Genomic DNA, 17,341 nt, shown 5'->3' on the forward strand with positions numbered 1-17,341 from the left:
CACTAACCGCTAAACAATTACTTCTAGGGCCTGGCTAACTAAACATGTTACGCATGTAGTACTGAGGAGGAGCTTAGCGACGTGATTGCATATTTCGTAGGAGAACTCCGCTACCAGGCAGAAGACGGCGATTGCACGCATGTCATCACCGACGAGCAGTATACAACAAAGGTCAACGCTGCAGTTGCAAACTTGAATATGAAGGTAAGCAGCAACGAGCGCATATTCTTTTCAGCATGCTCTCTTTCAGTACAGGTGCATATACATTGGTGTTTTCCAAACCGAAATCACACCTTGCATCGTCAGCTCTACAGGCAACTACAGGGCTTCTATGTTTCACCCATATTACACACTGCGGTAGACGTGTTTCACGTTGTATTTTATATGTCTAGATAATTTTTTTGGTAGAGTAACATCAGTACTTACTTTAGGAAATTTGACATTGCTGAACTCATGAACAAAGTGCTAAGATATATCCGAATACTTTAGCAATAATTTATATTTCTCATAGATATCTAGTAACCAGCTACCCGAATTGCGCAGTCAGCATTTATACATGCAAGAAGAGTACGCTCGAAGCATGACGCGACACCCGTTAGCTAGATCATTTATTTATGCGGCTCTAAATCGCCAGAATATGCTTGAAGAAACGCTTTATTATGGTATTTCGCGTATGTCGGAAGATAGCGATCCCTATACCATTAGTCGCGTTCGTCTGACACGCACCATTTTTATATCAAATTTTGCATATAAGACACCATGCATATTTAGGGCCATGCGGTAGGATTGCTGTGATATCTTGACCTTCCCGCACGGCAACGTATCTTAGTCGGAATGACGAAGACAAACCACTTGTGCTGACGTACATGTGACTGGTGCCTTGACTGTCTTGTGGAGTTCATTCACTTGTCATGCAGAATATTGGACGCTCTAGCAGAGAGTGATTTCATCTTGACGCGTACAAATGTTTTTGCTTTGAGCATATTACAACAGAATTCACAGGTGATCCCGCATGCAGAGGATATTATGCCATCTAGCGCCAACCAAGTGGTGATGTAGTATTCATGGAACAGATTTTTCCCATTTTGCCTCCATGGTACGAACAGCTACGAATGATTATGCGCGCCTCACCGTAGAAGCGCCGGCATGACTGTTAGCGAAGTTCTCTGGTATGATTCGGCGCAAGGCAAAATTTATAGCATCGGGAATGCACAGTTTCAAATATGCCTTGTGACTAACCCCCTCGATGTCTTGCTTGAGGCGAATATAAATTTTATGCATACTTATTAGATATTTTCAGATAGCATGCGTAAAATTATTGAAGCGTGAATGCTCGAGGCGGAAGTATGTTCTCTCGAGGACTGTTTGCCCAGACACGCGGCTACAGAAACTGATCACACATTTTACGATAGCAAATAACTTGGAAAAATATCCGAACGCTAACTGAGTGATGAACGCTTTCCCTCGTCGCCGACTCACATCGAGTCTGCTTCTTAAGATTACGCTGCGTTGTCGGCAGAAAAGTGCTGATAATCTTTGCCTCGCGTAGTTCAGGAAATGGTTTTAGCGGGCCAATATAAATGCAGTATCCATAGGTTTCCAGCATTTTTGTGTGCTTTGAAATTGCCATGAAACGTACCCAATAGCAGACCCATAAGTATGACTGTGCCTGATTGTCTATTTTCTAGCCTATTCGAAAGATTCACAGCTTGCTAATGGTAACGCGCCTTCAATAACCGCCCGATAAAAGTACAGTATATTCCTTATTTATAATATGCATAGGATTGCATAAATAACGTTTATTCCGCAGAAGGTTCCGATATCCGTTAGGAATTGCAAAAATATTCCGTGGTTTAACTTTCCGAAGTTTCACAGTGGGTTACAAGGGACCTAAATACCAATCCAATATAAAAGCTATTCGATCTGTGTTCAGAATTTGCAATATTCACATACACTCGGTGACAGGTGATATAGGCGGGATTGCCCTTATAGTGCTGCATGTGGCGCATTTTTTTTCAGGCTGAACTACCCCTGTATTATATTGTCACGTGTACTTATTTATGCTTCTATCGGGGAGAGCATTTCTCCTCATAACAACTTGACGTTTTCGCTCAGTGCATGACGCGCCTGCATTATTTGAACTTACTGGAATGTTATCATTTATTATATCTCCTGTTTATCTTCTCGCCGAACATGGTGTAATCAAATTTTATGCACGACATGATTTCTGTAGTACTTTCTCAAAGGCAAGCGGGCACTAGTGATTACGCTGGGACCTTCGATGAGAAATGTATAGAAGCCGACCCGCTTGTGTCGCAGATGGGACTTGCGACGATTGCTGACTGTGTTTGTCGCTGTCTTTCTGCTTGACTGTTACTTGTCTTTCAACGTACAGGTCAGCCTAATAAAAATTTTGTTTTGTCTTCGTCAGTCACAGTTTTGCTGCTGTGCACTTGACCATCGCTACAACGCGACAATATTTTACTACCGTCACTGGCTGGAATATTTTGCATGTTGTTCTGAAAGGTAAATATAGTTTCCGTCACTTGGGTGAGTTCCTGTTCCGTTTCTTGCGAGGCCCTGTTACGGATGCACGTAGCAGTCTGGTTAATTAGCATAAACTGGCCTTCCAGTAGGCCTCCTTCCAAAAGATCACCCAAAGCTGTCTTGTAATGGTAGCTCGAAGAGATATTGGTGGCCTGAAATCTTCCCTAAGTGTAGCTCGTATGGTAACCTTACATAAGCGAGACGTTGGCAGCAGACTCATCTCCTCTTGCAGGCCCTCTTCTGCATGGGTCGTTCATCTGGCTTCGTGTCGGCTTCCCAGTTTTCGAAGCTTGACGAGAAAGACTTCCACGAGTGCCCCATTGCAGACCCTAAGAAGACCTTGCTAGCGCTGTGCTACACGTCCGGATCCACAGGGCTACCGAAGGGCGCTGAGATCACGCACTACAACTATGTGGCTGCCTTCTATTCGATGAGGTAAGATGCTGAGCTGTATATACAGCTTAAAACAAAACGCATCAAAGACAAACCGGCTCATCTGTTTATATGCGAGGTATATTTTTACGGACTCTCCTTCGATATTGCTCACTTCGCATTTTCTATCCAATCAAGCGACATGCCGCGGTACAACTTCCTTGCAACTTATACTTATTATTCTAGAACAGTAAAGAGACACAGTGACTTTATATCGGCCTTAACGAAAGCAGATATATAAAATGAGGACATGTAGCACAGCGTGGAACATTTCTACGCCCAAATTCTAAACGCTTTCTGTTCAATGTCTTCAATAATCTGGTTAGGTATTCAATTATTACTAAGGCACATTGTAGATTTACCTTTGGACATGTGGTAGGCGGAGCGCTGAAATAGCGCTCGTACCGATCCCATTCATGAAACGAGTCCTTCGGCGCCTGCGTCTGCTTCTCCATTCAGCTGTCGCATCAGTCGCCCAATCATGAGTGAATATTCAACGCTTAACATCGCATCAATATAGAACTCGCAAATGCAATTAAGGTGGTTTATGTACACCTATTTATTTTACCTGCGCTTGAGCTGCCCAATTTGATCGCGGGCGTTTCAGCGAGCGCGTTCTATGCAATCAGAAATGCACGCGTGCGCTGCGAGAAGGCGACCAGCTTTGCATTGTTTACTGCCCCCTAGAACTGCGCACATTATTTTTACTGTGAACATATGCTACGAAAAAATAATTGCCCTCCTCCTAAAATATTTGACAGATCTTGATAAGCATTCCACGACGAACATGTAGAGCCCTATCAAAAAATAACAAAAATAATTTCTTTCCTTCACGAAAGCTCTTGCGGTTTTTATTTTATTCTCACTGCGAAAGCACCCGACATTTGAAACGAATACAGGACGCGAATTGCGTAGTACTTTCTGGAAGACACGTGGGCGCCACCGCTTTCTCTGGAAACATCGATTACTCATCTATGAAAGCAGACGTGCTTGACGGCGGAGCAGATTTCCGATGATCGCCGACAGCGTTCACCGCTATTGCTGTTCTTTCAGTGTAGCCTGTTTTGAGGGTACAAGTTCGCCCAATAACACGCTAGTTTCGTCATTTGCCGTTTCGCTGCTTCCTTCGCCAGTTCGTTGTCGGCGTTTACCAAAGCGTAAATATTCCCAGAAGTGCCTGCCCGTCGAGAGGGAGCAGCCCGGAGACAAACCAAGTGACAGTAGCAATGGCGACTCCCGGACACCCTCTAGCGTGAGAAAACGTCTTGCTCCTGTCTCGAGAATGCCTCGCCATACGAGGGAGCACTTTAGAGTCATCGTACGGCCTCGGGGAGGCTTAAATGTTAGAAATATCAGTCAAGATCGCCCACGCTCTTGCGACGGCGGAGGACCTTTCTTTCACGAATGCCGCGGAAGACAGCAACGGTCCTAACGCCATGCAGGACATTTTGGTTATCAGCACCCCTTCGGAATGCAACGCAAAGACCTATGTGGGGGTTGAAGCCATCTCCTTCGGCTCAGCAAACTACGGCATTAGCTCCCACCTAGGTGCGCCCGACAACACGTGCAAGGGAATTATCAGAAACATCGACCTGGAACGGGATCACGAGCGCCTTAACAGTCTCATCGTACTGCCAAAGAACCCCAAAGCTCTCGAAGCTAGAAGAATCAAGGATTTCACCATGGTTGTCATACTCTTTGACAGTCTCAAGATGCCAAACTACGTCATGTGTGGCCTCTCAGCATGGTCAGATGGACGCTCTGCCGAAGAGAAATGGAGGTATCCTACGCTTGTAGCAGACTTTGTCACCGAACCGACGTCTGCCCGACTACCGAAAACGTGGTCTGCAGGGGCTGCGGAGTCAGTTCCCTAAGCGACCAACACGTCTGTTTACTAAAGTGCGCACTCTAAGTGAGGTCTCACCCCACGGCCGACAAGTCCTGTAAGCAGAGCTATCAAGTGCCTTACATATCAGACAGAGAAGAGCGACGCGACTACAACAAGGATTTTCCGCCGATAGACGCGCCGTCTAGACCGGTCGTTCAACGACTGGCCGGGAGCAGATCCCGGGAGCCGGGTGAGAGCAGGACTCCCTCGAGAGGGCGTTTCAAGGACTCGCTGGCCCTCGCACGTCAATTAGGGTGAAGGGAAGAGGGGCATCTGTACGCTCGTTTCCAGAGAATGCATATCCGTTGCGCATGTTCTTTTTTTAGACTCCAGCAAAGTTGAACATCCCTTCGTTGAAATCATCGCGAGTAAGCTATAATATAGCATCTTTGTACACCACATCGACAGTCACCTAAGGTTATAAAACAGAAGTTTGCACCGCTCTCTAGCAGGGCAGCTGGTAGAGCGGGGGTTCCCCGCTAATCGTTGCTGGCGTCTTCAACGGCCCGCAACGGGCGTGGGGTACTCGCGAATGACACGCAAGGGAGACGACCTATGGCAAGCAGCGGCTAATCACGACATCACGCTCGTCACGAACTCAGCGCTCCCGACCAGGATCGGCTACTTATGTTTGAGAGACACTGCGCCCAATATCACCTTTCTCAAGAACGCCGGGGCTGTGTCTTGGCACAGCCTGAACGAGGATTTAGGCAGTGATCACAACATAGTCGCGACTAGCGTCAACGTGAAGAGCGAACCACTTAGGAAATTCACCATAGCGGACTGGGATCAGTTTCGCAAGATCCGAAAGGAGCGGGCGCAGAGCTAGGGCTCGTCTATCAATCTGGACCTCTGGGTGACATAGCTTAAAGGTGTCAAATCGGCGACAGAGAAGGTCCAGACGGACCTAGAGATCTACAGAATGGACAGCCGCCTCGCACGTTTTCTGGAGGCCACGAAGGTGCTTCTCAACAGGTGGAAGGGGCAGTGACTCAAATGTAGCCTCCGTAAGAAGATTGCTGAGCTCTAGAGAACGATCGAAGACCACTGCCAATTCATCACCAGGCAGCAATGAGACGAGGTGCGCAAATCGGTCGATGGCGAAAAGCGAGTCGGCAGCAAGTGAAGTGTAAATGTGCACCTGCTGAACGAGACCAACTGCAAATCTAATCCCACTCAGGCCGTTAGCAGAGTACTCCACGAGGCCAGGATGTCCGAGATAGAAGACGCCTTCTTGGACGCGCTGATAAACAGGTACATACTTATCTGTACCTCGAGCCTGGCGGATTACCCGTCCTATAAGGGTCCCCCTGCCTGGAGCTCGGCGATCCTTTCAACGTCAACGAGGTCAGGGAAGTTCTCCAACGGCATCTCAATGGCATCTCCAACGGGGCACTTCGAAACCTGGGACAATGCTCCATCAAATCCCTCACTGAAGAAATCAGCCGCATCTGAGAGCAGGGCTCCGTCCCAGAGTCGTGCAAGACGGCGTCGTCCTTCGTCATCCCGAAGCTGGGTTGGCTTCCGGGGATGGCTAACCTCAGACCCATCTCCCTCACGTCATGTGTAGGCAAGGTGGCAGAGCACGTTATACACACAGCATCTCAAGGCACATTGGGGGAACATTCTGTTCCAGTACATGATCGGCTTCCGGCCCTCTCTGTCTATACAGAACGCTACAAAGCTTCTCAAGCACCAACTTATTAACAAGAACATGACGGATGTCAGGGCCATCCTAGGACTCAACTTGGAAAAAGCAAAGCATTCGACAACATTACCCACACGCACATCCTCGACTACATTTTGGAGCTCGTGCTGGGCGAGAAGTTCCACAAGTTCATCAGTTCGTTTCTACGATCTAAGAAAGCCACGCTCAAGATTGGCGATCTCAAGTCCGACCCCCTGGAGCTGGGCCCGAAAGGTACGCGCAGGGTGCGGTAATCTTGCCGCTTTTATTCAACATTGCCATGTGCAAGCTATCCAAATCACTCTCCAGAGTCCATGGTACCAACCACACTCTCTACGCCTCGACATCACCCTCTGGTGTGCTGCCGGCACTGAGGGAGAGGTTGAAACTCCTGGCAAGGCCACGAGACGAAGAAGCTGGACACGCTGATTTGGAATAGCGTAAAGAAGGTGCCGGGCATTCCCATGCAAGTCAGTAGTGACCGCCGCATGCAGCTAGGGGTTCACAACACCCTGGAAGAGATCATCAATGCACAGCAATCTGCCCAGGTTGCTCGGCTGTCGTCTACGCCGGCGGGAAGGAAGATTTTCGTGGAGACATCATCTCTCGGACACCCCCAGTGCCAGCTTTCAGGGCTCTCCTTTTCCTGGCAGCGTTCATCCGCAGCACAAGGTCGGCAGGCGCAGGTTCAGGGCCGTCACACTTCTAAGACACGTTACGCATGAATCTCGCTCAGCTTGCTTCATAGATGCCACCCAGCATGGCCTCTCCATCAGGCTCAAAGAGTCTACTGCCTTGAGGGCCGAGCAGGCGGCCATAGCTCTCGCCCTCCTAAACGATAGTAGATCGCAAATCTGTGTAGACTCTAGATGGTGGCTTGGGCCTTTCCTTCTGGCTCCATTTTTGCTGAAGCCTCTAAAATTTTCGGCAATAAGATTATATCCCCGCACATCATTGCTATGTCTCCGGCGCGTCTCGATTCTGAGCTAGATTCCCTCACCAGCCTCAATGATACTGCTCACTCTCTGGCACGCACTCTAAGCCTCCGCGCCGGGGAGGACGCCGGTCTCTAGGATGGGTACGGGGAATTCAAAGACATTTTATTTACCGTTAATGAAGTCACCAAGCACTATCAAACGGGCATGTAGGTTTTTCCGCCTCCGCACGGTAAAGTCTTCAGGCCTCAGGAAATCACACTCAGAAGGTTGCAGGCTAGGTCACATCCCAGCTTAGCTTTCCTCAGCATTATTGCTCCGGACGCCTTTAGGGCTACCTGCCTGGACTGTGGATCGTTAAGCAGCTTAGGCATATGCTCTAGCGGTGCCCCTTGTTATAAAGACCCAGTCAAGTCACCGAGAAGGAGTGGAGCTTTGCCATCGAGAGTTCTGTGCTTCTCGCACAACTCCGGGCTGTCCAGAGAGCCCACGTTGCGGCGGTGAGGCTAGGCCTCCCCGTCCCCGCGTGGGAGTGGCCCGCGGTGCTGCTCTAAGTGTGGCACTTCTCTGGACCTCATTAAAGTTCTTTGTATGTTTGTCGGTCATTCTGTGTTCGCCATCACTACTACGTGACGTCTGGCGGAGGTCAGGGGTAAGTCCGGTCATAACAGTAATTGTTCCCATAAAAATCCAGTACGTGTTAATAGGTGTCCTCCACCAGCCGAACTTGAGGGCTTTCCAATGCAGTGTTAACTTTCTTCAACTTGGTGGCGATGGGTGCCTCATGACGCAGTAGTCAGCTCATGTGTCCACTAAGACAGTGACTCCGTTGCCGTCGAGAAGCAACTCAAGGTCGGCCGTCCCTTGTCTAGCGTTGCATTTAGGTCTAGGCGTAGGATCACGGCTGCGTCGCGTTGACCTCTGACTGGAACGTGGCAACATGAAACATGGAGTACTGGTTGCTGTCAGCGCTTGAAACGGTCGTGTCGTTGGCTAGCCTGCCGAACGTCGGCGTGATGTGCGTCGTGATAAAGTTTGAAAGTGCCGGAATGCGTTGGCGACAGAGGGTATGTTCTCTTTTGCGAATAGGTAGCTATACTAGCGAATTCACAGCGTGCCGGGCTCAATGGTCTTCCGATGTTGCAGAGTCCACCGTCTTGCAAAGCTTTTTTATCACAGTAGTAGCGTCTCTTCTGCCCGTTTCTTTTTCGCCGCTTAATCGCCGAAGCGCTCCTTCAATTTGGAAGCAAAGTGGCCTCATGTTGTGTTTCCTAGTGATTGCCAAACCACGGGAGCGCTGTATGTGCTGGAAAGATATCGATATTCTTAAGATCAGGAGCGCTATTCCAGTGCTTGTAGTCACTCACTCATTTGCAATGAATCAGCCTTTCCACGACGTACTTCACCGGTTTTCCTGCGAAGGGACTCAAATATCATTCGCTTTACCGAATTCGTGGTTGGAACGTGCCACTGTTTTTCGGAGTCGTAGGAGATCCCTAACCCAGGCAGACTCAGCGGAGGTCCAGCAAGACGACAACATTGTCGAAAAACTGGCAGGTATGGGTCAACTTCTGTTTTCGGAGGTTGGCAACACCTCCACTAAAATTTTTACTATTAAAGGGTTCATTTACATACGACGGACGATGGCGTGATCGCACAGTCCAGCAGTCAGTCCACCAGTCGTCCTTCTCTTCTTCCTGAATCTACGTCTAATGTTTCCGCCAGAGTAACATATATACGTATATAATATGTGTGTTATTGTCTAATATTACCCCGTCCGAAAAGTTGAATATCGAAGCGTTACAAAAGAGCACGCTTTCTTTCGTTAAATAAGTTGTACATATACATCGTGAAAAATAAGCTGACACGATGGACAATAGACACAATTATTGCAATTAAGCTATAAGAAAAACCCTGCTTTGCATTTCGCACAGTTTTATGGTGCTCGTGCAAAAGGGCGTTCAAACACTTGCCTCTCTGACATAAGCATCAAGTACCGCTGAAATAAGTGTTCCACCAACGACACCGTGCTGGAGTGTCGCTGGTGAACGTTTGCGCTTTTCACACAAAATATTTCAACACAAAGTATTAGAGGCTGTTATTTACCCCAAGTATTTCCTACAAAGTTCTTGTCGGGCAGAAATGGTTATCATTGGGAGAGAAGTGCTCAGTGCTCATTGTTTACGCAGGTTAAGCATGCCGTGGGGTGAAGGAGACATCTTGTTGGGTTTGCTGCCGATTACACACATATCAGGCATGGCGTACACAATGATGGCTATTCTGGAGGGAGCTTGTTGCGCTCACGTCTCAGCCAAGCTGACCCCTACGGAAATCCTGGACACAGTCGACAAGTACAAGGTAACCAATTTTTATGAAGTGCGCTTCTTATTAAGGAAATTAAATAATTATCCAGATGCGCCTCAGTAATCATGACATTGAAGAATACTTTCTAGTACTTCTGTAAAGTGAGGTAGTTAGTACATAATTATGTCTTTACTTCGGAAAAAAGATCCTCAAATGGGACGAGTGCTTAATGCGCTGCGCTTATATTTTACACGCTGTTTTTCAAGCATCCACATAACTTTTTTGTTCTGAGGTATGTTTGATAACTGTTCCGAGATAAGCCTATTAGGAACTTAAGCACATGTATGTATGCAGGCACTCTCTATGCTCAACTAATTTGTGAAGTGGGTACAGTAGCAGAACAACGTTGATTTGGTGTACCTGAGTGGTTGTGGGTATTTGCACGCATTAGCAAGAAAGAAAAGTAGTGTGACATAGAGTATCAAGTATTTTATATAAAGCAAGCATAGAAGAAAGGAAAACTAACCCCCACCTGCTCTCCGGAATTATTATTTTATACAGAACGGTTCAGCGATAGCAATTTCACCTTAGTGTTTAGACGGCAATCGGATTAGAGCTACGAGAAATATGGCATTTTACGTGCTAAGACAACTCTGGTTGAGAGGCAAGCCTAGCGTTCTTTAACGTGCACCTAAATCTGAATACACGGATGTTTTGGCATTTCGCCCGCATTGAAATGTTGCCGCCGGGGCTGGAATTGGATTCCGCGAACTCTGGCTTGGCAGCCCAAGACCATAGCCACTGAACAAACACGGCGGGTAGAGCTACGAAAATACATTGGGCTCAAGTCAACGGAAAGTGTCAGTCTCCTACACGAGGATTCTTTACCTTTTAATTTGTTCAGCATTTTTACCAAACTTCGATCTCTTGTGACTGTGTTAACCGTTTTGGTGGGCTGAACCCGGAGAGAGTGCAGCCTAACCTGAAAATAAAAACCAAAAGTACAACCCTGCTTCGGTACCTGCGGACTGATGGTACCACTGGTACTGGTGGTGATGTGCGAAGCTGCGCGGTGGTAAGAGGAGCGTTCTCCCACTCTTGCCTCGTGATAGTGTTTTGAAACGGAGTCGTTGGGAAGCGTTCGGATTCATTAGCCATTTTTGAAGACAGTATCACGTGGATACTGTCTTCGTGGAGACGCTGTCACGTGGATGACGTGTTGGGGTTCTCCATGTCTTGCCGCTTCCACCGCCAGGCAGGTATTTGGTGTAATGCAAAACGCCCTGAAAAATAAAATCAGTTCGATGGCATTTATTTACCCGCTTCTCAGATTCCAAATTGTGGGTTGTATCTTCAAAATGTTCTTTCCTGTATTATTCGTGAAGCCCGGTTCCTCCATAATACGAAATACCGTCTAGTTCCGTGTCTCTTTAGATGTAATATGTACTTACTTTGAATTCCTGCAGTCACCTCGACCTACTATGTTGTGCCTTTGCCTACTGCTACTGAATTAGCTGAAGTCTTCGTTAATGTGTGAATGCAGAAATGAATTATACATATCAAAGGCTGGTGAGGCTGCAAATATTTAGTTTTTGTTTGGTCCAAGACAGGTCAGGGCCAACAATTTTGAGCGAAGCGTTTTGCTTTTCCGAGCGGCAATATCAGTTGCTATTTAGAAATACTTCATAAAATTGTGCCTAAGAATTTAGTGAGCAGTCTTTTGTTATTTCACTTGTGCTGTCCATAAAGCAATTTTAACATCTGTCTGTGACATGAAGCTAAATTAGGAATAATTATTATTTTCTTTGTAACTCTGTATATTTGTTACTGTCACACAATCCCAGCATGGACATGTGCAACATTGTAATTTCGCACTTCTTATAGCTACGGTCGTATGAAACATTACGCGTACTCTCCTTACTATTTCAGAGCCAGTATACGTTGGCATGACGCTATGTGGATTTTAAGACGTTCTATATGTCATGCACCATATCACTTCATTGCCTTTCAGTGAGATAGTCGCCAAAGCATGTGTAATGCATTTCGTTTATATGTATGAACGTGCCGCCCTCCCACGCAGCCCGCCATTTTCATAACATATATTTAAATTGCTCTGCCGTCTTTCACTACAGCGTTCTTCAAAGCCATAAGCAGTAGGTTTCGCATATGCTAAGTCGCTAAAAAACTGGGTGCTGTGTATAACGTGACCGTCGTTCCATGGCGTTGTGTTTAGTGCCTGAATATCAGCAGCTTTCAACATTATTCTGACGCCGATTCTTTATTTGGTGGTTGAAACAGACAAATAAATACCTTGGAAACACCTCCGCCCAAGACATTCAACAGCATTTCCTGTTTTCGCCTGCATTATTTCTCTGCGTCTATGTAATCTAGGATTAAAAGCTGTGCAGCGGGAAGCATATATTTCACGCCTCTAGATGCACTCGAACTTCGTGTCTTTATGCGACAAGAAAGCAGACCAGAGAAGACTACCTAACTCCCACAAGACTATCTCGATCACTACAGAAAAAGAAAGAGATATGTGGCGCTTTACACAATCATTTACCAAAGTACAGTGAAGCTGCTGATCGTTCCTATGCTGTAAAATCTTGCCTCATTGACGGGCCGTGTCCTCTGGGCACTGCTTCTTTTCGACGAGATGGGCCGCCCAAATGATTTTCGTGCTGGCGCCGCTGGTGCCCTATGCAACTTAATATATTTCGAGCCACTAAGTATATATTTCATTAATTCAAAAACACTTTTTAATGTCCTCATTGGTTTGACGAAAGTGAAGTACACTTGCACTTGCACAGCATTTGATTTTCTTTATGGCTATTACAAATGTGATTGATAGCTAACTTACGCCGATTGATGGCTAATAGTTATTAAAATTTCATCTCTATTATAACTCCTATGCACTTGCACTTTCTTATGCCCTAAATCTAAAGCCCTCAGTTATTTCCGTAAATATTTGATCCCTATGTCTGATTTATTTAGAGAGCACTAAAGAATCTTGAACGCATCCAATTACCGAAGTTCACTCTAAGTGTTTTATTGACGATGACTACGAGTGAAATTATGGGGCACAAGTGCCTGCAAAACCAAAATGACTGTTCTTCTTCCCGCACAAGTGGCATTGACACTTAGGTAAACATATTTCGGATTTCTTGTTTTATTGCTACGAGGCACTGCAATAGGAAACGATGATGACAGGACTGATTAAGACGGCTATCGCCGATATTCGTGCTCAAAAGCTCCATCGTGTATGCCTGTCTTCTGCCGGTTGTATATATCTTGTAAATATATTGTCAAGCGTCTTTTCACTCCGAACCATTTTAGTGGAGGTGTGCGTTTCTCATGTTTCAAGACGTATTTACGCAGCACACGCTCCTTGGCAGCATCTACAATGATAGTGCAAGGCGGGGACGAGAATGCTTCGAGTAGGTCACCAACCGTGCCTCAACCATCCTCCGCCAACCGCGCCGTCGTCTTAGCACAACCACGTGACCCAGATAACATTTCCAGCTCTGACTACCGACGTCTAAGATTGGCTTCAACTGTACGAACGGGTGAGCACTAGCAGCAACTGGGACCCGACTCTGATGCTAGCGAACATTATATTTTACCTGGCGAACATGGCGCAAGTGTGGTTTCTAAACCATGAACAGGAAGTTATCAGCTGGGAGGTATGTAAGTAATGCTCATTGATTTGTTCGGCAAGCCCTTTGGACGCCGTCGTGCCGCGCAGAAATAACTTGCATGCCGAGCTCAAACTTGCACAGAGTCCCATGTGACGTACATCCTGGACGTGCTCGTGCTTTGTCGCAAAGCCCATGACACGATGTCGGAAATGGAAAAGGTTGCGCATATCCTCAAAGGTATCCCACATGACGCATTTAGACTTCTGGTTTTTAACAACTCATCTACAGTGCAAGACGTTATCAATGAATGCTGATGATTTGAAGAAGCAAAAATTCGCCGCGTTACTCCGAACTTCACACGTCTTCCCAACACGACTGCGACGTCTACCTGCGATGACCTCCTTCTCCCACCTGCTCCACCCGTTCCTGCTGCATCCGGGAATATTGTGGGCATCATCCGCCACGAGCTTGAAGCTGCCTCCAAAGTTCCCCTTCATGTGCGTAACCCCGACGAGTTCCGTGCAACTTCTTCCATTATCCAAACAGTTGTACCTCAAGAACTAGCAAACGCAGGATTACAGACGCTTTTACCATTCAACGGACCTGACTGTCGCCCAACCGCCGCACTCGAGTTATAAAGAATGCCAACCGTTCATCCTCGTTATCTGAATTTCGCAGAATGGTGCACTTAGATGAAAGGCACATCTGCTTCTGTTGTGGACGCGTCGGACACATTTCCCGACATTGTCGCAGTGCTTGGAACTCGCGGCTTTGGCCGAGCTATTGAAACATCCGATGTACAGGTGGTAGTTCCCGAGTGCCGTTACGCAATGACGACGACATCGCTGTGCTATCAGAGCGAGCACTATCAAACCGCTCGCCTTCGCCATCCAGATACCTGTCCCGCTCACCATTGCGTCGTCACTCTCCTTCTTCCTCATATTGCCGCCGCTCATCGGAAAACTCACAGGCGCAGCTCCAGGAGGTGAGCCTGCCACAACTATCCGACTCGTAATTCCTCATCTCACACTTCCTCGACATCACAACTTAATCAACGTAGACGTGGACGGTATACCTGTTATCGCACTCATTGACACCGGCGCCTGCATATCGGCTATGTAGTCAAACCTCCGTATTCGTCTGAAGAAAGTGGTACCCCTGCTCTGATCGCTTTAGCCCACGTGCGACTCTTGCTGTTGCTTGGTTGTGTACCACCCGTGTAGCTGTTGCCGAATGCCACAATTCAGTTTTGTTTTACGTCTTGGACCAGAGCCCACATGCAATCATCTTAGGACTTGACTTTCTCTTGGCACATTCGACTCTTATTGACTGCTCTGCAGGGCTTATCCAGCTTGCCTTACTCATGCCATTGAGCCTTCTTAGCCTGCTCCGAGTTGGCTCTGTTCCTTCGATTACATTCGTTAGCCGTGACGTACAATGATGTCTCTCCGGATCCCACTGCGGACTACGGCGATTACATTGTGTCGCCCAATGATACCGTCCTCTGTTCACAGAATGTCATCTTCCCGCATTCTGTCATCAGTATAGGTGGCAATGCTGCATGTTTGCCCATTGTGAATTTTGGATTATGTCCTCAAGTGATTCCCCAGAATATCTTGCAACCCTAGCTCCAGCCTCCGACTATGATGTTTCCGTGTTAGCCTGCTGCACCGCCTCCTGCTGCTATTGCTTCGAACCTCGCTATGATCTATAACATAACAGAGATAATCGCCATTGACCTCCCGGTCGAACACGTATATGTAGCTTGAGGGCCTGCTCATGTCGTACCAAGACATTTTTTATATCCATCAAGGACCACTGGGCCAAACAACAGTTGTCAAGCATCGGATACACCGACGTCCCGATCGTGTCTCCTAAGCTGAGCACCAAATTATACAAAAAGAAGTTAATGAAATGCTTGCCCGTGATAACATTGAACCTTCTTCAAGCCCATAAAGCATCTCCTCTCCCGCTCATTAGAAACAAGGACAACAGTTGGCGCTTTTTATCGACTACCAGAATCTTAGCCAAGTAACAAAAAAGACGTGTGCCTCGTACCTCGGACAGATGACGCCCTTGACTGTCCCAGTGGTTCCAAATAGTTTTCTTCGGTAGACCTTCGTTCCAGGTATTGGCATATTGCAGTTGATGACATGGATCGTGAAATGGCCACTGATGTACTCTTATTAGTTTAAGGTGATGCCATTGAGGCTAGGCAATGCTCCCACCACATTCGGACGAAGGATGGACGCCCTCGTTCACGGCCTAACGCGGTCAATCTGCTTGTGCTAGCTTGATGATGTCTTAGTCTTTTTGCCAACTTTTGAGACACACCTGGGGCGTCTCTTGACAGTTCATTCAGTGTTCCGCAAGGCGAGATATCAGCTCAATTCGACGAAATGTCACATCGGTTGCCGCCAACTTATTGCGCTCAGACACGTCGTCGACTCATCTGGTGTTCGTCCTGATTCGGTGAAAGTCCACGCGATTAAGGATTTTCCTGTGCCCACTTGCGCAACCGACGTTCGAAGATTTGTAGAGCTCTCCTCCTACATCCGGAGATTCGTGAAAAATTTTTCTGGCATCGAACGCCCACTAACGGAACTTCCTATGAAAGACGCGACTAATCTCTGGGATCCCGACCAAGCTAGTGCACTCGTTGAGCTGACGGCGCGACTCCCGTCGCCGCCATTTCTCAGTCAGTGCGACGTGTCCGCCCCAATGGGGGTTCGCACCGACGCTAGCAGCCATGGTATCGGCGCTGTTAATGCACAATGACAGCGCGGTTGCGAGGGTGTCATTGTGTATGCTAACCATCTTATGTCACCAGCAGAACGCAATTACTCGATCACCGAATGTTAATGTCTCGCCCTCGTTTGGGCTGTATGTAACTTTCACCCTTGCCTCTATCAACGGCCTTTCACACCGTTATCACCGATCACGATACACTATGCTGGCTTCCGTCGTTTAAAGATCCAGCTGGACGTCTCGGTCGGTGGGCTGTATAGGTTCAAGAGTACTCTTACACAGTGGTGTATAAGACAGGCCGACTCCATGAGGACGCTAATTGGTTGTCACGTCATTCAGTAGAGCCACCAGACCAACCTGAGACTGGCGGGTCAACCTGCGCCCTCGCACTTTCCGCTTTTAGTGACATGGCCTATGAGCAATGACGAGGCCCTTACTTGAGAGACATCATTCTCAGCCTGACGGATCAGACAAGATCCCCCTCTTCGCGTATGTTTGTGCTGTAAGATGGCCTATTGTACCGTTATAACATGCACCCTGATGGCCCTGTACTGCTAATGGTCGTTTCCAAGCGTGCGCGTGAGACTGTACTGGCACAGTTGCGTGATGCCCCAACCGCTGGTCATCTGGAAGTCTCAAAGACATATGACCATGGTTGGCGTCGTTTCTTTTGGCCTGGTATTTACAGTTCCGTTTGCCGTTATCTCGCCTCCTGTAAATCTTGTCAGAACTGCAGAAAAAGCAGCACTGCCAGCTCGCCGTCTTCAGCCCATTGAAATACCATATGCGCCATTCTTTCGGGTTGGTCTTGATCACCTTGGCCCTTTTTCTTTGTCGCTTAGTGGGAACAAGTGGATAGCTGTTGCTACAAACTACACCAACCGGTACACGATCACGCTGGCTCCTCTTACCAGTTGTGCAACCGACGTCACTGACTTCCTTCTCGACGCTGTGATTCTTTACCACGGCGCTCCTCAACAACTCCTTACCAATCGGGGCCGCTACTTTCTCTCATAGGTTGTCCAGGACATCTTGCACACCTGTGCCACATAGCACAAGTTTACAACTGTGTCTCACTCTCACGGCCTCACAGACCGGCTCAATATAACTACCACAGAAATGCTCACCATGCACGTCTCTACCGACCACCGTGACGGGTCCG

At 47.5% G+C, this 17,341-nt stretch overlaps 2 protein-coding genes across 2 annotated transcripts in view; both read left to right on the top strand.

Annotated features, from left to right (window-relative positions):
* LOC126530658 (uncharacterized) overlaps nucleotides 1-5,696 on the top strand; it is a 50,044-nt gene extending 44,348 nt beyond the window's left edge. Inside the window, exons 4-7 of the mRNA XM_072287672.1 lie at nucleotides 101-204; nucleotides 2,780-2,982; nucleotides 4,439-4,726; nucleotides 5,561-5,696. Of these exons, the coding sequence (XP_072143773.1) occupies nucleotides 101-204; nucleotides 2,780-2,982; nucleotides 4,439-4,726; nucleotides 5,561-5,696 (731 nt within the window). The remainder of the gene's footprint in view (nucleotides 1-100; nucleotides 205-2,779; nucleotides 2,983-4,438; nucleotides 4,727-5,560) is intronic.
* A 381-nt stretch (nucleotides 5,697-6,077) lies between these two features.
* Nucleotides 6,078-17,341, top strand: part of LOC140212829 (uncharacterized) — a 59,060-nt gene continuing 47,796 nt past the window's right edge. Inside the window, exons 1-4 of the mRNA XM_072287673.1 lie at nucleotides 6,078-6,121; nucleotides 6,607-6,788; nucleotides 7,103-7,226; nucleotides 9,679-9,847. Coding sequence (XP_072143774.1) covers nucleotides 6,078-6,121; nucleotides 6,607-6,788; nucleotides 7,103-7,226; nucleotides 9,679-9,847 — 519 coding nt within the window. The remainder of the gene's footprint in view (nucleotides 6,122-6,606; nucleotides 6,789-7,102; nucleotides 7,227-9,678; nucleotides 9,848-17,341) is intronic.

The sequence above is a fragment of the Dermacentor andersoni genome, chromosome 4 (assembly GCF_023375885.2).
Source record: "Dermacentor andersoni chromosome 4, qqDerAnde1_hic_scaffold, whole genome shotgun sequence".
In the NCBI taxonomy this organism is placed as follows: Eukaryota; Metazoa; Arthropoda; class Arachnida; order Ixodida; family Ixodidae; genus Dermacentor; species Dermacentor andersoni.